Raw genomic sequence first — 17,184 nt, 5'->3', positions numbered from 1 at the left:
GTAGGAAAGAGAAAGAGAAGAGGACGCGATTGGCAAAAGGTAAGTACGGCATAACAGTGCCGCTTTAAGGACACAAGCTATTTTTTTTTATTATTTTAGCCATGTGTGTTTTTCTTTTTTATTGCACCAACACATATTATATACTATTTTTTGAAGGCCAAAAAGGGCTTGAATTTGATGTGACATATTCATATATAAATTCTCATTTGTTATTAATACGTTTTTTTAAAAATCACAGTTTTGACAATGTGTGTGCATTATTGCGTGCATTATGAGTGCAGCTTAACCATCTAAGGACATTTGACATAAATTGTCCATCATGCTGGTCCTTTACCTAAGGACGCACAACATTTCCATCATGCAGTATTTGTTCCAGCTGATTAACTGGGAACCTAAGGTATCATTTGGCTCGACAGATTTCCCTCTGTCACCTTGGGCCAGCATTTGTGGCCCCAGACTGACGATGCTATATTTGCAGAGCTCAAAGTAAACGATGCAAATTGGGATTTAAATTCCTATTGTTACAATGCGGTGTGAGCATGGTTTAATCCCTACTCAAACCAGGAATACCAATGATCAGTAGAAACTTGGGGCTCTCCTCTGTGAGTTGGGTCTATTTAATGGCTCCAGACTGACAGGAGAGTTGCATGCAGAGCTTAAAGTGAGATCAGCATGCAGCTCTTTCAATGGGGAATTAGCTCCCCATAGAGAGCAATTTAGTGTAAGCATGGTTAAATCCCTGATCACACCAGGAAACCCAAGTGTAAATAGATACCTGGGGCTCCTCTCTGTCAGGTGTGGCTATTTTAGTGCCACATAATTTTTAAAAAGCTGCATGCAGTGCTGAAAGTCAGCACTGCATGCAGCCCTTTAACTCCATAAAGAACATGATCAAGTTTGGGAGACCCATACGGTCTGATGAGACCCTGGACGGTTACCCTCTATGTCCCAATGCCATTCTCATCAATGCTGGTCTTTGTCAGTTCTGCAGCACGGGTAGCTATGCATTGTACATATAATCTTCAGTATTAGAAGAATTTTGACGCTGTGTCCATGTCCCATTTTGGAGCATTTTAGCAGGCTGCTAATTCAAACTATCCCACATGTTGAAAGGGAAAATTTGAGACACACCAATTTCATATTTTTTCGAAGTTGATGCTTTGCCTATTTCTCATTTTAGAGCATTTTAGAAGCTCATGATTGAAAATTACCTCTTAAAAGCCATGTCTATTTTTACATATAGGTAGCTCATCAATTCAAAATCTGAACATGCAGGAATATTTTGCATACAATTATCCAAGGGCACCCAGTTATCTGGGAATTATGTCTTTATGCTGTTGGGACTTGCAAAATCAGGCAAACATGAATAGCTAAGTCTGCTGTTAGAATTATGTAAGCCTTCTCAGCAGTGAGCTTCCAATTGTTTTAGTTTTTTGGGGTTTTTATGTGTCTTTTAACCCCTAACTAACCCCTAACTAACACTAAACTATTTTCCCATAAACTACCACCCACCCCAATTAATTAATTAATTTTTTTTTAAATAATAAAATAGTCAGAATCTGCAGTCACAACTTTAGCAGCCTCCTTGACCCTGAACGTCCTCAGCATCTTTAACGCTTAAACAGAAGAACAACAAAAAATATATAAATCAACTGCGTTCAGATGCCAAAACGTATTCGCCTTGAGTGTGGAAATATCTAAAACAGTTACCGATGCAAAGGCTCAGCTCAGAGGGACATGAAGTGCAGTAAAAACTGGTTTCAGCTCTTATGACCCTCTGGTAACACACCATGCATCTTTTCTAGGGTTTTCTTTTGGGGTGTTTTTTTTTTTAATTCGGAAACAGAAGAGACCTGTCTCAATTCTTCTGCTGCTAGGCTCCACTTATGGTTCCCCGCTATGGCACTCAGTGAGCAGCCTAGAAACCAGCTGGAAAAGAAATATACACTTTAGTTCAGCATTTGCCTTTTTGAATAGAATAAAGGCATTGTGGGTTGCTTTCTCCATTATATAAATGCCAAAATGTTTATACCACAACTTGGTCTTCCACATGATTAAAAATGGTTGCAGCAATTGATCTGAGAGGTCAACTCCCTCATGTGCTGGTTATAATTCTTAATGCAGACTGGCATCTGTTTAGTTTCCCGTCTGCCGCAAAATGCGACTGTGCGAATGTGTTCACCGTTGATTGTCGTAAGGATGAACAACTCCTTTTTATCTTTGTACTTTAGAGCCAGCAGTTCCTCTTAGCAGAGAGCAGCTGTTTGCCCCTTTTTCAGATTTTGTTCTGCTAGAGCTTTTGGGAAACCTGTACAACTTTTTCAGATAGTGCCACAGGACACAGTCTCAAAGCAGTGAAATATTTTAAGCATATATATATATACACTGCTCAAAAAAATAAAGGGAACACAAAAATAACACATTCTAGATCTGAATTAATTAAATATTCTTCTGAAATACTTTGTTCTTTACATAGTTGAATGTGCTGACAACAAAATCACACAAAAATAAAAAAATGGAAATCACATTTTCAACCCATGGAGGTCTGGATTTGGAGTCACACTCAAAATTAAAGTGGAAAACACACTACAGGCTGATCCAACTTTGATGTAATGTCCTTAAAACAAGTCAAAATGAGGCTCAGTAGTGTGTGTGGCCTCCACGTGCCTGTATGACCTCCCTACAATGCCTGTGCATGCTCCTGATGAGGTGGCGGATGGTCTTCTGAGGGATCTCTTCCCAGACCTGGACAAAAGCATCTTCCAACTCCTGGACAGTCTGTGGTGCAACGTGACGTTGGTGGACAGAGCGAGACATGATGTCCCAGATGTGCTCAATTGGATTCAGGTCTGGGGAACGGGCGGGCCAGTCCATAGCATCAATGCCTTCATCTTGCAGGAACTGCTGACACACTCCAGCCACATGAGGTCTAGCATTGTCTTGCATTAGGAGGAACCCAGGGCAAACCGCACCAGCATACGGTCTCACAAGGGGTCTGAGGATCTCATTTCGGTACCTAATGGCAGTCAGGCTACCTCTGGCGAGCACATGGAGGGCTGTGCGGCCCCACAAAGAAATGCCATCCCACACCATTACTGACCCACTGCCAAACTGATCATGCTGGAGGATGTTGCAGGCAGCAGAACGTTCTCCACGGCGTCTCCAGACTCTGTCACGTCTGTCACATGTGCTCAGTGTGAACCTGCTTTCATCTTTGAAGAGCACAGGGCACCAGTGGCGAATTTGCCAATCTTGGTGTTCTCTGGCAAATGACAAATGTCCTACACGGTGTTAGGCTGTAAGCTCAACCCCCACCTGTGGACGTCGGGCCCTCATACTATTGAGTCTGTTTCTGACCGTTTGAGCAGACACATTCACATTTGTGCCCTGCTGGAGGTCATTTTGCAGGGCTCTGGCAGTGCTCCTCCTGTTCCTCCTTGCACAAAGGCAGAGGTAGCGGTCCTGCTGCTGGGTTGTTGCCCTCCTACGGCCTCCTCCACATCTCCTGATGTCATGGCCTGTCTCCTTGTAGCGCCTCCATACTCTGGACCCTACGCTGACAGACACAGCAAACCTTCTTGCCACAGATCGCATTGATGTGCCATCCTGGATGAGCTGCACTACCTGAGCCACTTGTGTGGGTTGTAGACTGTCTCATGCTACCACTAGAGTGAAAGCACCACCAGCATTCAAAAGTAACCAAAACATCAGCCAGGAAGCATAGGAACTGAGAAGTGGTCTGTGGTCACCACCTGCAGAACCATTCCTTTATTGGGGGTGTCTTGCTAATTGCCTATAATTTCCACCTGTATATCCCACTTGCAGAACAGCATGTGAAATTGATTGTCACTCAGTGTTGCTTCCTAAGTGGGCAGTTTGATTTCACAGAAGTGTGATTGACTTGGAGTTACATTGTGTTGTTTAAGTGTTCTCTTTATTTTTTGAGCAGTGTATATACAGATGATACCCCTTGTTTAGTAAGGGGTTGTTCAGGTCCCAGGAAATTTTCCCATTAGTCCCAACTATATCTGGGCAACCCGAGGGATACCGGTGGCTATCTTTACTTTCATAGCCACTGCCACTTTCACACAGTTTGTAACATTTTATCTCATAATGGGACCTTTTGGGGGGCACTTCGAAGTGTCACTGACGTGCTTAAGTTGCAGTATGCCTTTATAGCTGTGCCTACTCATTGTGGGTTGTTTTTTTACTTTTTTAATACTTTCTGAAACTTTTTAAAACTTTTTACAACTTTTTTTGTTACTTTTCAGCTCTAACTAGTGTAAAACTAAATTCCCCAATTCCTTACTACCTTCCACCCATTACAGCAAACTCAATAACCAATATTTAAAAATATTAAAATAACATAACAACAGTAATTGTGCAGTTTTTAATAAACTAGAGGGACTTCTGATCATTAGACAAATTTGGGCCGCCTAACTGACGCTGGACGTTCTCATGCTATGCATGAGGATATCCAGCATCATGTTAAACTTTATAGCAAAGCATTATACATATAACCCCTTCTGCACCACAGGGGGAGGGGAGGATTTATCTGCAAGCATTAACGTTACATGCATGTTCAGTGCCTCCCCAAAGCATTTGAATAGCATTGGCTAAAAGGTCGCAGCCATCTCCCAATTACTGTGAAGGTGTGTGGCACCGTACACATTTCCAATCTACTTTTGCAACACAGTAATTTACTATCAAGCATAAGTTATATGTACCTGAGCTTATAAGTTGCTTAACACATCTGCATTATCTTCACTTATTATTATGTGTTTCACCAGAAAGAAAGACAGACGGACACAATACAGTAATTGAATAGTATATGTGGAACTGCACTCACTCCCACAAATCTGAGCCAGGGTGCTTGCTGAGCCGGAATCAAACACCAGATTTCCAAACATTAGTAAAATAATAGGGGTCCAGGCACTCCTTGGTTCAAGACAGGCACTTTATTGAGAAAACACAATAGCAACGTTTCAACCCCAAAAGGGGCTTGACAAAGACCCTTTGGGGTCGAAATGTTGCTGTTGTGGTTCTCAATAAAGTGCCTGTCTTGAACCAAGGAGTGCCTGGACCCCTATTATTTTACAATACAGTAATTGACTTACAAACATCCACAGGATCCTATAAGATGGAAAATGTATTGAAAGAGGCTCCGGTTATCAACACTGGGAATTGGAAAACATCCAATTGTGCAACTCAGCAGTTAACAAAGGAGCCTCACGCTATCTTGTTTAGCAAGAACAGCAAGTTCAAAGGGTTAAGATTTATAGGATGCAAGATTTTAGAATGTTGTGAGTTTGTTGTGAGTTTGTCTCCATGGATTTTAATACTCTGTACAGGATTTATAATAAACATTGATATGTGTGTAAGGCTGCTTTGGAGGTTTTTATTGCGGTAGAGTTCCAGCAACTTTCAATGGGACACAAATATTTCAAAAGAAACAAAAAGAAATAATGATTAACAAGACTCTTCATTTAATCTTTCCATGTGTGTACCACAAATAATACTTTCGGCTTTTGCAGAGGAATGAGTGTTGCATTAAAGATTTCCTGATGACTATGCTATCTCAGCTAAAAATAGGGTCTATGGCAAGAGCGGAACAGACTGCAGTTTTTTTTTAATAATTAATGCTTCTGTTGATTGGGATGGAGCTAATTACCTTGGTCTGTGTAGTTAGTACAATTTATTGTTGTGTTTCAGTATCTCATTTATTTATTTCCCCATCTGTGGGGTATTGCATAGTCCCACAGTGTGATAATGAATAGTAGGATGACGATGAGCAGAACATGCCATATTTTCCAATGTAAATGAGCAATGCTAATATCTTTTATGGTTAATGTTCCAATTGAAGTGATTTATGTGCATGTTGAGAAGAGTAAGTAAAGAGGTGATAATAAAATCATCCTTTATATACCATGTTTCCAATCTGCACCATACCTGTGTGAGTTCTTCTGTGTGCCTTCAGGTGGGAGCTCTTTGTATAGACCTTGTTACATCCTTCAAAATCACACCTGTGTATTCTCCGTCTTCTTGAGTCTGGGGACTCTGACCTTCGCTGGCGTCTTGTGCTTTCAATACTGAACGGTGAGACTGAGCTGTTAAATTAAATAAACAGAGAACATTTTTGAGAAAATTGTGAAATGCGAATGATTAGTTCTCAGTATTTTTATACATTTAAATAGACTTGCCATGTATACTCTGGCACAGGAATACCAGGAAATAATGGCATTGTAAATCCTATCAATAAAGGTTCATCGTGTTTTACATACACATGCATCCCAACTGTCCCAATTTTGGGAAACAGTGCTCTCTGCATGTTCTACCCTCAGTGGGCGGGCTAAAATGATTAGTATGGTGATTAGTATTGACATCAGACTGACCTGCCCATAATGTGGGCAAACATGCCCCCTTATGGGGCGAGTATGCCACCTTTTGGGCAGAGCCAGTTATGCACTGGTCCTCCGCCTTTACTGCCCTCCATCCAGCATTGTGATTCTGGCACTGCCAATTTTGTGAGTTGTGCATGCATTTTTCCATATAATTTAGGAACAGTCAACCAGTAGGCTATATTAATTTCAATCATTTGTTACACAGGCTAGCACCTCCTCATTGATCGGTCAGTCTAGCCAGGGATCTACGTGACTTTGAACATACCAAGCAACCAGCCAAGAGTCTGTTGGCATTGTCTGTGGCATCTAAATTATCTGCATTATAAATACCTAGACATAAAGGGCCAAGACAATCCACACACTATACAGAATCACACTCTGGATTCATATCATATTTTTTCTGGATTGGGCAAATGAGACTCTAGTTATGGGCAGTAGGGGCAGCTGGGGTTGTGCCCTACCATTTTGGTTGCAATAAAACAAGCAATAAACAAATTAAACTATATCATTTTTTTTTCGTTTTATTGTGTTTTTTAACTTTTTTGTGTAAACTTACATCTTTGAAATGTGTTGTTTGATCAAACAACTGTTGTTTATATCCATTTACTTATTAACACTGCAGTTTCCCTCCTCTCCCCCTTATTATGCTCCTGTATTGCTGCTAGGGAGAGTAAAAAAAAAAAAAAAATAACCATATATGGACCTTTGCCCAAAAATCTGATTAAATCCTATGAGAAGTTGTGTAAATCACCCTAATTCACTGTCTGACGGCCACCTGTTCTTTCAAATACATCCACAGGCCTGCCTACTGGGCTGTTATAGGCTGCTAGCACCAGGGTCTGATCAGGGATGTGGAAGAGTTAAAAATGCCCATAGCACATATTTTCTGTGGTAGTGACAGCTGCGCAGTGTAACAATTAAAGAGACTTGACTCTCTTCACGTTTTACGCAACTCTCCCCAGCTCCATGCATTGAATACTTTCCACCTGCAATCTGTAATAATCCTCCCCTGGCTCCATGCTTCGAATCCCTCCCTCACTCTCTCTCCTGCTGGCAGCTGCCTAGCACCCCAACAACTAAAACCAGCTGCCTCTGGTTATATTACAAAGATGCCAGTGATTCAAAGGCAGTGAGATTGCCGAAGCAGAAAGAGCTTCTTACAATCATGCTTTGGTGTGAAATAACACAATTATATACTGAATTTGCTAAAAAAAAATTAGTGCACTTACGAGGTTATGTATGAAGAAGAATTATGGGGCAAAGTTCTAAAAGTGATACAATGTCCAGGGACATTCCATTGGTTTCCATGGTGACTACTCCACTTTTAGACCGTGGTCCCAGAATTACTCTTTATATATAATCCCCTTAACACTTTGTCTAGGAAATAAAGGGTTAAACACCAACTTTAGAGCAACGATTCGTAGTGTTATAATTGTAACTGTAACTACCCATGGGAGAACCCATAGCAGTCACTGTGATTATATTGTGTCAGAGATTAAATGGAGCACATCATTTCAAGTAGCACAGTGTTACATGTATTATAATATAACGCCAAATAATGTGGAACTACAATTGAATGAAAAGTAAGTATCATTATCAACATACAATGATGGAAGGCTGGCAAAACATAACTTTATTTGATACAATGTTTCTGTGAAAGAACATAACGTATAATTCCAGCAGGTGGCAGCATATAACCTATTTTGGCTACTTAAGTACAGTATATCCACTTAAAGTAAATCTGTTCCATAAATAACATAGAGATGGATATAGAATTTTATTCCAATAAAAACTATTATCTGTATCTGCTATTGGTCTACAAGTAAAACATTTGTATAGAGGTACAAATATGTCTGCTGATGCCTGATCATCGATGTCCTCTCATATTGAGAAAGCTGGCAGTATCTCTATCACAGAGGCTGATATTGTCAATGACAGTTTTAACGTACATTCTATTCACAGAATTGTGGAAACCTTTAAAACACAAAGGGGTTACATGTAAAGAACAAACATGTGGGCAACCATAGAAACCAAAGGATTGTCCCTGTTTATTGCTTCATTTTTACAACTCTGACCCAGGGGTATGCCTAATCGGTAAGCCCAAATGCATGGCATTGTGTTGCTTTGGCTATTGACTCTACGTTACCTGTAGTATTGCTATATGAGCAGATCAGTTAGAGGCCAGGTGGCAACTTAGCATTACTCATGAACACAGAGCAGCGGTGCCCTATAGGTAATGTGTTAGTCATGGCTAGTTCCTGCCTAAAACCTCAGAATGCATGTCATATATTTTCCTTAGGCAAAATCCATCACTGTCAGCAGGAATGTAGTTGCACAGCTGGCATTATGTCACTCATGTCTAATAACTGTCTGAAAATGCAATTCCGTTTTATTGAAATATATATCTCATTGCCTAAGGCAGCAAGGAGACCATATTAATAATACATAGGACTAAAGCTAAATGTATAAATAACATCCTAATTCTAAAATTCAACATATCCTTTCTTCTTTTCATACTTCACCCTAAATTACGTTTTATTAATTAGTAATATATTGGACAGGAAAAGCAATGTTACAATAGAACTGGGACTAATGAATGTCTTACAAACATTTCCGCAGATAACAGTATAGGGTGTCTAATTCATATAGGGCAGGGGATTTCAAAATATGTGATGACTGTGGTATATTATCAGAGGTTTGAGAAGTCAGAAAGGGAATATTTAACATCTACATTTAGTAATGGTGCTATCTTACATGTTATGTGGTGATAGAGTTATAGGCAAAATATTAAGGGATCCTATAGTGCCAGGAAAACAAAGCCTTTTTTCCTGGCACTATAGGTTGCTACAGTGCCCTCCTCCCTTGCATCGCCCCTCCTGTGGGGCTAAAGGGGTTAAAACCCCTTCAGTCACTTACCTGAATCCAGCGCTGATGTCCCTCAGCGCTGGGACAGATTCCGCCCACGCTCCTTCTCCACCGATGTCAGCTGGCAGGGGAGACCTAATGCGCTCGCATTAGGATTTCCCCATAGGAAAGCATTGAATCAAGCAATACAGCATCAGATAACGGTCCAAAGTTCGGTTTCGATTCAGGAAGCCCTCTAGTGGCTGTTTGGTAGACAGCCACTGATGGCAGACTTAGAGCTGCAATGTAAACTGGAAATTCTCTGGAAATGCATGTTTTATATTGCAGCACTAAATGCGATAGGGACACAGCACCCAGACCACTTCAGTTAGCTGAAGTGATCTGCGTGCCTACGGTGTCCCTTTAGGCAATAATGTATATTGGAATAGAATTTGGTTTTATATGATAAAATGCTTGCGTAATAACATCTACTATCACAGTTAGCAGATCTTATTGCAACACAGCCAAAAAAGTAGGGTGGTTTTGATACTTTATATGTTTGTTGATGTTTTTCGAACTATCTACAAATTAAAGTGACCTGAACAAAGAAACTAAATTAATGATCTGAGCACGCCAACAACCCAAAACCCAAAAAGAACATCTCAATATAAAGAAATAATGAACAAATAACCTAATCTTTCATGCCGTGATCTATAGTCCCCAAATTCCTTCCTTTACCTTCAGCCTCTTCTTACTTGCTGTTTCAACCACTGCCCACCCAAACTTCTCTTCATTAATCACTGCCCCCCCCCTCAATTTCTCCTGCCTCCATTTCAGTAACATTTCAACCTACTCTATTGTTACCGCATGCACCTCTCACTGTACTTTTTCTTACCTTAGGCTTTTATTAATTTCTTCGACCTCCACCTAGGTCTCATTTCAATCTCTTTCATCTCAATCCAATCTTAAATCCAACTGATTACATTCCTTTGAACATTGGAAGTAGGATGCTCGAGATGTTGTTGGAGCATGACTACATTAAAGGGACACTCCAGGCACCCAGACCACTTCTGCTCATTGGAGTGGTCTGGGTGCCAACTCCCACTACCCTTAACCCTGCAAGTGTAATTATTGCAGTTTTTTTAAAACTGCAATAATTACCTTGCAGGGTTAAGTCCTCCCCTAGTGACTGTCTATTAGACAGCCACTAGAGGGAACTTCCTGCTTCATAGCACAGGTTTTGAGGACCTCCAGCGTCGCTCTATTCCCCATAGGGAAGCATTGAAATTAATTTTCAATGCTTTCCTATGGGGTGCGCTAATGCACCGGCCGACGTAAGCAGAAGGAGGAGTGGCGGGGGAGGAGGAAGCACCGACGTGGGACCTGTCGCTGCCTCTGGTAAGTCACTGAAGGGGTTTTCACCCCTTCAGCAACTGGGTATTGGGGGGTGGGAGGGAGAGGGACCCTCCAGTGCCAGGAAAACGGATCGTTTTCCTGGCACTGGAGTTTCCCTTTAAGCCTGCCAACATCACAACTTGCATTACTAGAAATGCAGAGAGGGATGTGCCATCCCCAAAATTATGCACCAGGAGCCCATGCCAATACTCTTGTGCCTGTGTGAGAATATAGTATGGAGGTCTATGAAGAATCCCGAGAGATTGTGGGATCCAACATAGACCAAATCTTACATTGTGTAAGAAGATACCTATTTTCCATAGTCATTGCCAACAATGGCTGAGAGAACTGACAGAAGCTAACAGAAGCTATACTATTTGTAAACATTTGTCAACTTCAGGCTTGACTATTAGACAAAGTAGTTTCTGATATATTTTGATTGTGTTGAACATTTATATTTTATTACAATAATAGCCAAAAGGAAATTGGGGACTCCTAATCTACCTTCTCTTACATTTCAACATGACATACAGGTGGTGAATGGACTAAAAATCAAGCAAAGTCATGGACAACAGACGTACAGAAAACATACAAAGCATACACAAAATGTCTCTAAGGATAAAGAAAGTCAATTCAGATCTGGAACCATTCCACCAAATCTGTCCATATCCAGAATGCTGTAAATGACCTTACATAAAATGATGAGTGCATTCAAAATGGTCTTTGGGCACACTTTTTTTGTGACATGTTCTAACATAATAAAATAAGTTATCCATAATAGCAGTACATACACAGGTCGCATATAAGTAGGGTTATTACTTTGTGCACCGTGTTTTCTCAGACACATATCACGTATATATATTAATGGGCAACACATGAAAATTCTGATGAGAACCATTAATGAGAATTTATGGTTGCCTAAAAATAAACATTATAGGGGGCGGGGCCTGACGTCCAAAATGGCCAGACATGTTTCTCGGTAGCTCCCTCACAAACCGAGCAAACTCTTGGCATTTTACACTATAAACTTGCTGAACAAAGCTAACTCAAGTTACAGCTTACTCTTGAAGTGGTCTGCCACCTAAAAGCTCGAACAGCACATTTCCAAACTTACCTTATCTGGACATTGAGATGCTGAGGACTAGAGGTTTGCCAGCCTGTTGCGGGGAGAGGCGGCTGCTCTCACGGCTGGGTTAACCTAACCTACCAAACTCCTAACGGAACACAGCCCGGTCATCCCCCACCTCTGGGCCAGCGGGGGATATCCCAGTCCCCACTGGGAAAGAAACTTAACAGGCACTGCTAGCCTACAATACAGTTCTACAGACGGCCACGAGACGAAGCTAAGATGGCTGCCGGGAAGCAGCTCCCACAGGGAGGCCGAACATGGAAGAGGTGCTTTGAAATCAAATCCGACATCATCTGGCTCCGAATTGAAAAATCGACCTCAACTTATCCCTGCTGTGATGAGACCACTAATGTGGCCCGCAGCTCTAAAAGCTAACTCCCCTTCAGGGCCGGAGGCACACTCGGAGTGTCACCCGATCCACCGCCCGTCCACCCTCAGAGCTCTCCGTAATCCGGAGCGCCAGAGAGACCACGTTCCTGCCAACCAACACAAGAGGATCCACGTACAAAATGTAACAACCTCTCTAAAACCCAGACTAGGGGAAGTGGGAGGCTGTCAGCCACCCTTCCAGTAACCAAGAGAGGGCGAGTCTGCTCAGGTCTGGACACTCATCCTAGCGACTTTTCTCATGGAGCCCCACAAAATCCACTTAGCCTGACAGCCGGGATAAGGGACACCAACCCTCAAGCATGGTCCTACTGCTTCCCAATATTGGGCATAGGTTGAAAGGGGCCTCTCCGCCAATCACAGCCTACCACTCTGCCGAATCTAGGGCCACTGTCTAACTATCTTGATTTCAATATATGATTCTGATCTCTATATATTTTGACCAGTTTTATGCTTTACTCTCTTATGAGGCCTGCGGTGCATTGTTGTTGATGACTAACCAAAACCCCGCGGTAACGCTCCTAACACTGAGTGCAACTCAATCTAGCAGTTACCCCAGGCATAAAGACCTATGAGTTACTATCCCGACTTTAGAATGACCAGTGTATAATCTATGATGCACTCACTACCTTTAAACCATAAGTCTAACGCTTACTAATTGCCTTACATCTGATATACCCTGCTGCAGTTCTAGACAGGATAACTCTACTTATTTTTGACTCTACCTTCTTGTTTGACCATACTGTCAGTTTATACGCCTAACCTTTTCAATGTTAGCATGATTTTATTGCTTATTAAAATTATATCGCACGTCTATTTCACATTTCGAGAGACATATCCTCAGATAAACTATACTTCTAGACACGGCTGACTCGCTTACTGACCAAATGTACTCCTTAAAAAGTGCTGTTTTCTTATATATATTATTATGCCTACCATTGCTGTTGTGGCAATGCAGATACTTATGTACTATCTGCACAACCAAAATAAAGAATATATATAAAAAAAAAGAAAAAAAAAAGAAACATTATAATACATGTTAATCATGTAAAAACGCAAATGAGCTGCCAACTGAAATAGTCACTTATGTAATAGCTTTGTAACCAGATATTCACATGAAGAAAAGGTTCTATAACATTGGCTGCTTAATATATCCACTCAAAATCAACGAGGGTGATTATGACACAAGTCTTTTTATTTCATAAAAAGTCACAACTATTCTACAACCGTCAATTGAAGAGGTCAGTTAGAAATGTAAAGATAATAATCTCAGGATCTTCACATGTAACACACAATGAAATTCAAGAGTTATAAACAAAGCTAAGGGTCAATGTCTTATCTTATTACGTGTAAAAGTACTGTAAGTTAAATTCTGTCTTTGAGAAAAAAACTGTTAATATGACCTTTTTATTCTCATTATAACATGATTTGGTAATGCACGCACTAAGAAAAAGTGCAGAAAAAACTTCAAATAAACAATAAAATCAGTTGCAAAAATATTGTCACAAGTCTCATCTACTTTCAGTAACTATAAACATAGAGTAAACAGAGGTTTGACTGATATATTTTGTCCACAATGCATAGTCAAGACAGGGAAAGAATGTGTGCATGTGCCAAGGTAAAAAGAAACTAGTGATAGTAAGTTTTAAGTAAAAATTGCTGAAATCAGAAACTGTATTTCCAGCTTTACAAACTTTGACAAAATTGAATTTCTCTTGTCTTTTCAATTCTAAATAATTCTCAGTCTAGTGAATAACCCCAAATGCTACAATACGTAAAAATAGGTATCAGTATGATGACTTAGCTAAAGGAGTTATGGTGCTCAGTGTTCCGTTAATAATTAATACTCCATTGGCTCATGATGTCAATACACATTAACAATCCTAGGATCTTTGATCTCCAGATGTGATAGGATAATTTCAGGACTGTACCTGTCATTAGTTCACACTACCACGTGTTTTCGTATTAACTCATGATTGCTTTATTCAGGAAAATAGTAAATAATAGATTGCACTAGCTCAGAACTCTATTTGGTACCAATTAATCACACATTTTCATAGCAGATCACATACTGTAATATCAAATTATTGGAGAAATAATGTTCGCTACTTTCCAAGGACATCATATGATATATATTTCAAATATTCAAATTGCATTCCCCAATACAAAGCAAAGCTAAATTAGCAAATAGAATTTTACCAACTTTACAATTTGTTAACAGTAGATGGTGCTCTAGATTTGCAAACTATCTACATTTCTTGAAAAGCAAGAAAAGTGATCATGGAAATATGCACGTATACAAAAAAAAAATAGCCACCTTTGTTTTATAGAACACACAATAAAAGCCAAAGTAATTATATGTAATATACTTGTTTCAATTCGAGTCAAAATCATTGCAACAGATATCACATCTACATAAAAGCAACTGCAAAAGGTGAGCTTCTGTTGTGTAAACTAGTAAATGCAGACTCTGAAAATCCATCAAAATGTTATTTTTCATGGACTCTGAAATTTGGTTGTTGAACATTTTGTTTTATTGTGAGTAATAATTCAGTACGGTGGGACCTTCCACCAAAACCATTTACATAAATCAAATAAATTAGCAAGCAGATCCATAATTATCTTCTCACAGTTACAATACACAACGGCTTGAAAATGTTATTTGAACTTTAAAAACAATTTTCCATTGTACATTTTAGCAGAAACATACTGCAGTCAATGCATATTGCACGGGACTGAATACAAAGCACCTGTGGAACCAAGGATCATTTTTATTTATTTTTATCACTAGCATTTATAAAGTGCCAACATATTCCGCAGCACTGTAGAATTGGGTAGAGAGCAGTAGAATATAAACAGACCAATACAAATGGCACAGGGCCCTGTTGGTGAGCTTACAATCATCAAAGTATATGAGTCCGGGGAGTACGATCAAACGTTTAATTCAAAACTTAGACCAACAGTATTCTCGCGCTGAATTTTGAACACTGTATCCAAAATAGTTACTCTTATTCTGTAAGGAAGAGACTCCAATGTTAAAGAAAAACTGTAGGCACCATAAGGACTTCAACCTATTGAAGTGGTTATGGTGTCTGAAATTTCTGGGAGCCAGGTTCTGCATCACTATTACAAAAAAAAAAAAAACATTGTCTGGGGTTGCTGTATCTCTTGTGCAGAGGGAACTTACTGGCATTTCGGATCTGGACTGCCCGGGTGGGTGGGACCAGTCTGATATGCTTCAGATATGTTCTCTCTGTAATGGCACTCAATGAGCTATAACCAGCTTGAGATCTGAGTGGGGAGCCACCGAAGGGCAGACTAATTGAGCTCTTACTACTTGTTTTTCTCTCCTTAAGTTTAAAGGGCATTCCAGACGTGGACCCCTTGCTCACGGTGCTGAGAGGGATATTGGCTATACCTCACTGATGATACCTTACAAGGTTAGAACAATCATCTGAGGCTGCTGTATCTCTCATGCAGAGGGAACTTTCTGGCATTTCAAATCTGGACTGCCCGTATGGGTTGGACCAGTCTGATATGCTTCAGATATGTTCTCTCTGTTATGGCACTAGATGAGCTAAAACCAGCTTGAGCAGGGACCCACCGAAGGGCAGGCTGATTGAGCTGTTGTCTGTTCTCACCTCTCTTGCTATTTGCTTTTCTGCATCACTACTATTACTCACCGTTTTGTAGAGATTCCAGGTTTCTAGTAACGGTCACTCTGGTGTCCAATAGCGCCAATAGCGATATAGCAGAGGTGGAACCATACTTCTACCTTGTGCCATACCAATACATGACAGGACTTCAGGCAGTTATTGGCTGAAAGCACTCAGCTGACGCACTCTGCCAATCACTGTCCAAAACCCCTGGTATGGTGTGAAGAGAAGCATAGTGTGCCACCTCTGCCATTTGTCATTGGAGGCTGCCAGGAACCGAGAATCTCTACTAAACACTGAGTAAACTATTAAGTAGTTATGCAGGACCCAGCGCCCACAGACACCAGGCACCATAGGCACTTCAACTAAAGATTAAGCAGAGGTCAGAGAAAATAGCAAATCAAACAGACGTGTCCAACAGGCAGCTCAAGATGGGATCAGAGTACATAAAAAGTCTCCAGTCACAAATCATGGACAATCAAATAAAGCTAATATGATATGAGCAATAGTAGTCCTAACTTCTGCAATAAAATCAACAGTGGAGTTTAAATATGGTGTCCTGTCTAATGTCAACAAATGTGCAAAAACCTTTTGTTGCATCAGGTTTTAAAAAAACTGAGCTATATACTGGGAATATTTGTTGCATATAGTGATAGTGACCTTTGATGTCACTATAGAAAAAAATGGTCCATCAATACTCTTGAAATTAATGCAGCCCAAATGTTTGCAAAGTTTTAACCTTTCTCTTATGGCTCGATATTTCGCAACACAATCAGTTGAGGAGGATTTCAATGAACTGTATGTTGATTGTTATTACAGCATGTTGTAAGTATTTTGTTTTAAATCTTTTCATCCACAAGTTGAGTTCATCCTTTTTTTATTAAAGGGTAAAGCTATAGGCACTTTAATTTTAGCTGTGATTTTTTTATTTTAGGATTTTTTACCATCAATTATTTATTTAAGGTTGCCACAGCTGTTTGCGGTAGGGCCTGCAGCACACTTGTAGCAATATGATCATTATGAATATATGCATATGTTCTTACTTTTCAAGCTGTAACATGCCTGGAGATGGTGCCCTGTCCCGTATCACCTTGCAAATTTGTTAGCGTGTAAGATACCTTTTTAAATATTCAAAGCAGCACTAATATTAACATTACATATGCACAAACCTGTTAATCTATGCATTCCTCTATATATGCAAGATGCTCATGCAATCAAGTTGAGCTATTTATCCTACAAAATGTCCCTGTCTGAGGCTTTCTACATTTAATTGTTTAGTCATCTACTGGAATTCATGTATCTGCATTATACTTTTTATATAGAAAGGGGTTGCATATATATATTATTTGTTTTCCTCAAAATAAATGCTTAC

The 17,184-nt window shown here is 40.1% G+C and overlaps 1 protein-coding gene across 2 annotated transcripts in view; it reads right to left on the bottom strand.

Annotated features, from left to right (window-relative positions):
* Window positions 1-17,184, bottom strand: part of KLF12 (KLF transcription factor 12) — a 269,928-nt gene that overhangs the window by 20,377 nt on the left and 232,367 nt on the right. For both annotated transcript variants that reach the window (XM_063444691.1, XM_063444692.1), the window contains exon 5: window positions 5,950-6,107. In XM_063444691.1, the coding sequence (XP_063300761.1) occupies window positions 5,950-6,107 (158 nt within the window). The remainder of the gene's footprint in view (window positions 1-5,949; window positions 6,108-17,184) is intronic.

Source organism: Pelobates fuscus, chromosome 1 (genome assembly GCF_036172605.1).
Source record: "Pelobates fuscus isolate aPelFus1 chromosome 1, aPelFus1.pri, whole genome shotgun sequence".
In the NCBI taxonomy this organism is placed as follows: Eukaryota; Metazoa; Chordata; class Amphibia; order Anura; family Pelobatidae; genus Pelobates; species Pelobates fuscus.
This window is presented reverse-complemented; position numbering and strand designations above follow the sequence as displayed.